Raw genomic sequence first — 6,649 nt, 5'->3', positions numbered from 1 at the left:
GCTGCCTTGGGCTCTTCCGCAACTGTCCCCTAGTAACAGTCACTCCATCACTGTTTGTATCCCAACTGGTCATTATAACTTGAAGAACTAGTACTGAGCTTGTTCCTTTCCTCCTCCTTCCCCATTCCCCTTTCCTTTTATGTCACCCATTTTAGCTTGTTTTTCATTGATCTGTGAAACTGCATTCTTATTTCACCACAAACAGATGCTTATGCTCAAAGAAAGTGGTTTGAGAAGCACATTCACACTAAATCAAGCATTGCTGCAACCAGCAAGTTTTCAAACCGTAGTGATCCGTGGAGAAGAGAAACAAACTGCTATGACTGTCGGAAATGCAGCTTAAATCGTGGCAAGGTGTTGTGAGGAGGTGCTAGCAACCTGGGTCTCTAGTGCTGGTGAAATGGCTTATTTCCCCCTCACCCCACTTTTTATCCCCAAAACAGCTCTGTGAGGTTGACTGGTATCAGGAATAGCAACTGGTCCAGGGGATTCTGAATTCCTAAAGCTAAAAAGCAACTTGAACCCAACTCTCCCCAAGCCCAAGTTTCTAGACATCTGGTTGTCTCCCCCCTCTCTGCCGCCCAAAGTCAACGAAGGACGGCTGAAAAGTTATGCATTTACCTGCTTGCGCATATTGTTGTTGTTGTTTAGTCATTTAGTTGTGTCTGACTCTTTGTGACCCCATGAACCAGAGCACGCCAGGCACGCCAGTGTGGTGTAGTGGCTAAGAGCGGTAGTCTCATAATCTGGTGAACCGGGTTCGCGTCTCCGCTCCTCCACATGCAGCTGCTGGCTGACCTTGGGCCAGTCACACTTCTCTGAAGTCTCTCAGCCCCGCTCACCTCACAGAGTGTTTGTTGTGGGGGAGGAAGGGAAAGGAGAATGTTAGCTGCTTTGAGACTCCTTAAAGGGAGTGAAAGGCGGGATATCAAATCCAAACTCTTCTTCTTCTACTCCTGTCTTCCACTGCCTCCCGCAGTTTGGTCAAACTCATGCTGGTAGCTTCGAGAACACTGTCCAACCCCTTCTCCTTGTGCCCTCCATCTTTCCCAACATCAGGGTCTTTTCCAGGGAGTCTTCTCTTCTCATGAGGTGGCCAAAGTATTGGAGCCTCAGCTTCAGGATCTGTCCTTCCAGTGAGCACTCAGGGCTGATTTCCTTAAGAATGGATCGGTTTGATATTCTTGCAGTCCATGGGACCCACCTTATTTTGGTGACAGTAAGTTGTTTTAAATTGCTTTTAATTACTGTCTTTAATGGTTGTAACCAGGGGGTAAAGGGCTGATTCATAGCAAGAATAAGAATAAGTGGGGAGCTTTATCCTCCAAGATGCACTCTAAGTTTAATTTCTTCAAATGCTAAACAACTGGGAGCTGCTTCTCTCGCCCACTGGAGCAAGCAGTTTGCATTCTTTTCTTCGTTTTTGTTAGATTGTGGGCGAACATATCAGATGACATAGCAATTCTTCCAAAGCAGCTCTTTATTTGTAAGCTGGAACAGAACTGAACGGAAGGCCTCAGTCAGCCTGCTTATATAGAGCTCCAGTACCTTGTTACTGTAACAACTTTCTAAAACTATCCAATCACTGCACGTCACTTTCGATCCTTCATTTGCATACAAACTATCCAATCACTGAACGTCACTTTTGATCCTTCATTTGCATAACTATCTATAGTATCCCCCTGCTGGCCCAGGGTGAGAACTTCAGTACATAACAGTTTTCTCTGCTCAAATCACAAAGGCCTCATTTTCTGGTGTTCTCTTAAGTTGCATGGATGTTCGGAGATTCTCCCACCACTGGCGCATTAGCATGGCTCTATTGTGTTATTGCTCTATTGCCATCTGAAGGGGCCCTCTCGTGCAAGAAGCAACAGTGGAGTCTTATGGATCCTCCCAGTGTCCATATTTTCCAGGGACAGACCTGGATATACTGAAGCCGTCCCAGTTTTGGATTTGATCCCAGAATGTTCCGCTTTTCCCTGGGATGTCCCTCTTTTTGTCAGAGAAATGTTGGAGGGTACGCTGGTGCTGTGTGTCCTTTGTCTCTTAACAGGGTGGGTTCTCTGGCGGGCAGCAGTTTTCCTTCGGTGCTTCTCACCACCTGCCCCAGGAACGGATCCATGCTCTCTCTCCCCTGAGCAGCTTTGCTGTGGATGCTCAGGGCATTTCGCACTCGGAACTCCAGGAAACATTGTCCCTTTCTTCTCGTCCTCTCACTGAGGATCTTGAAGGGACCGATTCCCTTCGCTGTCAACACTCATCTAACCTTCACCTGCTGGAGAGACGAGAACATCCCCCAAAAAACAACTAATTTTCCGGTCTAGAAAAACACAAAACTAAAAAGAGAGGAAATGAATACTCCCCTTCCACCCATTAAAAGACCTTGTAGGAAATCTCTCAAAGGGACAGAGAACACCACAGAACTGTCTGAGCTCTGGACATCTCCTTTTGCCTGCTTGTTGAATCAGAGAATCTGTGACTCCAATATTCACCTGCCCTCCCAGCAGCAGGCAAGCTGAGAATCAGAGCTCACTCCCTTAGCTCTGCTTTAACAGACCAGAGCCATCAGGCCTCTTGCTCTCACCTGCAGGCAAAAATTCCTTCAGTGGGAGAGATAGGAAGCAGGGCAAATTTCACCAGTTTCACTGCCCCTGAACTCCCTGAACAGATACATAGCAATGTTCAAAACCCTGCTTCCTACCACAGTGCTGCGAAGCGCCGGGGTGAACTCACTGAGGCAGTTTCACCCCAGCACTGCACTGGGGATGAAACAGCTTTGCACTCCCCAGCTGAACCGCTCCCATCCTTTTCCGGCTTCCAAACAAGCTGGAGAAGCATCGGGGCTCCCTCAGCTGGGGGGGGCGGGAGCACTTTAACGGAATCCCCAGCTCTCTGTCAGCTTGCAGAGTCGGATGGCAGATTCACTCAGTGGCATATCGCTGGTGAAACCGCCACCACTCCTAAGCTGGAGGGTATTAAGAGTGGTGATGATTTAATCCGTGATATATTGCTGAGTGAAGCCACCATTGCGGTCTGCCCCTTCTGCCGGTCCTGGGCGATGTATCGATACACCCAGGCCTACTGCTGAGGAGGATTAGACTTGAGGTACAGAGAGTTGGTGGCGCTGTGGGTTAAACCACAGAGCCTAGGACTTGCCAATCAGAAGGTTGGTGGTTTGAATCCCTGCAACGGGGTGAGCTCCCGTTGCTCGGTCCCTGCTCCTGCCAACCTAGCAGTTTGAAAGCACGTCAAAGTGCAAGTAGATAAATAGGTACCGCTCCAGCGGGAAGGTAAACAGCATTTCCGTGCGCTGCTCTGGTTCGCCAGAAGCGGCTAAATCATGCCGGCCACATGACCTGGAAGCTGTACTCCCTGGGCCAATAAATGTGATGGCCTGGGATTCCGATTCAGAGGCTGAACCAGAGGAATCCCAGCCTGCACAGGAGTCCCCGCCTCCAGGGCCGGCTGAACTGGGGCAAGGCCTAGATTCTGAGGAGCCTGCACCTGTGTCAGATCCTCAGGAGCAGGCACCAGGTGAAACCCTTCTGGCCCCAGAGGGGCTTGAGGACTCAGTGGCTACAGGTGAGCCTCCTCCGGGGCCCAGTAACCCTTCGGCCTCTCCTGAACTACAGAGGCTTAGGGCAGAGAGGCGAAGGGAACTGGTTGCTCCCAGGAGGAGTGCTCGCCTTAAGGCCAGAGGAGGCGGGGCTCCTGGGGGCCGGGACCGCCCCTGGCCTTAGAAGAAGATAAAGGTCAGTCAGCCCGGTCCCAGGTTGCAGGAGCAACGTCGTTGTTGGCTTCAGACCTTCCAGTGTTCCTGTTCCCTGCTCGGCCTCCTGCTTCTGATCTTCCAGCACTCCTGTTCCCGCCCGGCTCCCAGCTTCTGACCTTCCAGCGTTCCTGTTCCCTGCCCAGCCTTCTGCTTCTGACCTCCCAGCGTTCCTGTTCCCCGCCCAGCTCCCTGTTTCGGACCTCGCCTCTCATCTCGTGAACTCTGACTACGATCACGGTACCTTTCCCCCGGGACCAGCACAACAAAGCGAGATGAGCGCCGCAACCCCAGAGTCAACCACGACCTAATGGTCAGGGGTCCCTTTACCTTTTAAAAGAGAGTTTGTTAGGAAATGTAGAATCCAGACACAAGACTTACCCAGCAAACCGGCTTCTTCTTCATCTCTTTCCTGCTTGATCTCTGTGGCCAGCAGCCTCTGGTCAGTGTCTGATGCGGCCTGACAATACGCCGTGGAGAAGTTCACTGCTGCCTGGTCCTGAAATGGTGCTGACACCTGAAATAGCAACATGGAGTCGCTTTTGAGATGGCACGGACAGGCCTTAGGAGGGTTGAGCTCTACCGGCAACATTATGATCCTACACCAGTCTACTGAGAAGTAGACTCCTGAGTTTGTGGAAGCAGACATACCCCAAGTCAACCCTGCAGGTACCACAGAGACCCATCTTATCCCAGTCAGCATCTGTATTGAATCAAATCTGCACTTTGGACTATGCTGAAATTGCGAAACTGACCGGAAAGCTCAGGAACCAAGAAGACAAAAACTTCAAGAAATAATGGGTGGGAAATATAATTTATTTAGGAGACCATTGTAAGCAGATGAAAACATTAGCAGGATTTTAATATCGCTTGTAACATAACAAACACTTTGGACAATATGGACAGATACAAAAATTAGATTATGGAATAATATGCAATTGAAAATGTTCACAATAAGACCCATGGAAGGGATGGTGGGAAGTCTGGAGATTCAGAGAAATCTCTATATACGGATGTGCATTTGTTATAAATTTATATTTGCAAAACCAAATAAAAACGATTTCAGATCAAATCCACACTTTCCTTTTAAAGCCCTCTTATGCCACTTTAAAGGTACGCGAGTGGCGCTGTGGTTTAAACCACAGAGCCTAGGATTTGCCGATCAGAAGGTCGGCGGTTCAAATCCCTGTGACGGGGTGAGCTCCCATTGCTCAGTCCCTTCTCCTGCCAACCTAGCAGTTCAAAAGCACACCAAAAGTGCAAGTAAATAGTGCTCTGGCGGGAAGGTAAACGGTGTTTCCGTGTGCTGCTCTGGTTCGCCAGAAGTGGCTTAGTCATGCACATGACCCGGAAGTTGTACGCCGGCTCCCTTGGCCAGTAAAGCGAGATGAGCGCCGCAACCCCAGAGTCGGCCACAACTGGACCTAATGTTCAGGGGTCCCTTGACCTTTACCTTTATGCCACTTTAAACTTTTCCCCTCCTGAAGCTACAACTCTCAGAGCAGATTAATAATCAAACCCTCTTTCCAGGGAACTCTGGGAATTGTAGCTCTGCGAGGGGGATAAAGGCTGTTTCTTAACTACTCTCAGCACCTTTAACAAACTGCAGCTCCCAGGATTCCTTGGGGGAAAGCCATGACTGTTTGAAGTGGAAACAAAAAATTCCTTCCAGTAGCACCTTAAAGACCAACTAAGTTAATTCTAGGTATGAGCTTTCGTGTGCATGCACACTTCTTCAGATACACAAGTTTGAAGTGGGATAAGGATGCTTTAAATATACCTCACCTCTTTCACTTGCCTCTGGGTCTCCTGCTGCACCCGAAGGAACCCCTCGGCCAGAGTCACCGCCTGGGAGCAGATCTCCAGGCTGCACTCCCTCACCCTGCTCTGGATCTCGGGCGGAAGGACGGCCAGGAACTGCTCCAGGATCAGCTGATCCAGGATCTGCTCCTTGGTGTGCCACTCCACTTTCAGCCACTGGGAGCAAAGCTCCTGGAGTTGGCTGTAGGCCCCTCTGAGCCCCTCGGCCTCCTGGTAGCAGAAGCGCCTAAAGCGCTGGCGCTGCATTTCCCTCCTCAAGGCGTCCTTGCGCAAAATGGCTGCCTTCACTTACCCATAATCCTCTCTGTCTCCGGTCTCCAGCCACTGAAAGGCCCGCTCCTTCGTACTGACATCTATAATGGATCTGAACCTATATGTACAGTACTGTATTAATTCAGAATTTAAATAACATAAAGACGCAGGGATGAAAAATTTGTATGAGTCACCCCATAACAGAGGCCTGTTTTATCCTTTTCCTTATACAATCAGTCCTCTCGAACAAGTTGCACAACTGCAGGATGTATTTATAATGGCTGAGTTGGATGAATAAATGTGTTTGTTCTTTTTTTAAAAAAAAAATCTTAATCTTTATTCAGGGATTATTTAACAGCTTCATTCACGGATTGTGGCATCACATGGGGGAGAGCATGGCAAGCCCATCGGTGGCACACTGTGGGTGCCACGACAACCCACGGGTGCCACCCTGGAGAAGCCAGAGGAAGGCGATAATACAGTGGTACCTCAGGGTTAAGAACTTAATTCGTTCTGGAGGTCTGTACTTAACCTGAAACTGTTCTTAACCTGAAGCACCACTTTAGCTAATGGGGCCTCTCGCTGCTGCTGCGCCGCCGGAGCACAATTTCTGTTCTCATCCTGAAGCAAAGTTCTTAACCCGAGGTACTATTTCTGGGTTAGCGGAGTCTGTAACCTGAAGCTTACGTAACCTGAAGCGTACGTAACCTGAAGCGTATCTAACCCGAGGAACCACTGTACTGAGCTAGGGAGAGCAATGGCCTTATGGGGTTCAAGGCAGCACCCAGCATTTGTTGCACAAGATTT

At 49.4% G+C, this 6,649-nt stretch overlaps 1 protein-coding gene across 2 annotated transcripts in view; it reads right to left on the bottom strand.

Annotated features, from left to right (window-relative positions):
* The window catches only part of LOC309337266 (zinc finger protein 174-like), a 124,038-nt gene extending 117,988 nt beyond the window's left edge, over window positions 1-6,050 (bottom strand). The window contains exons 1-3 of one of the 2 annotated variants that reach the window (XM_081854037.1): window positions 5,555-6,046; window positions 4,151-4,286; window positions 2,232-2,584 (exon numbers count right to left, since the gene is read on the bottom strand). In XM_081854037.1, coding sequence (XP_081710163.1) covers window positions 2,538-2,584; window positions 4,151-4,286; window positions 5,555-5,836 — 465 coding nt within the window. In that variant the 5' untranslated portion in view covers window positions 5,837-6,046 and the 3' untranslated portion in view covers window positions 2,232-2,537. Of the gene's footprint in view, window positions 1-2,231; window positions 2,585-4,099; window positions 4,287-5,554 lie in introns of those variants that run through there. The other variant, XM_081854036.1, reaches the window with a different exon arrangement.
* Between the last annotated feature and the right edge of the window lie 599 nt (window positions 6,051-6,649).

Source organism: Podarcis erhardii, assembly GCF_964252035.2.
Source record: "Podarcis erhardii genome assembly, chromosome: 2".
Taxonomy (NCBI): Eukaryota; Metazoa; Chordata; class Lepidosauria; order Squamata; family Lacertidae; genus Podarcis; species Podarcis erhardii.
The sequence above is the reverse complement of the archived record's forward strand: the minus strand, read 5'-3'. Positions and strand labels throughout refer to the sequence as shown.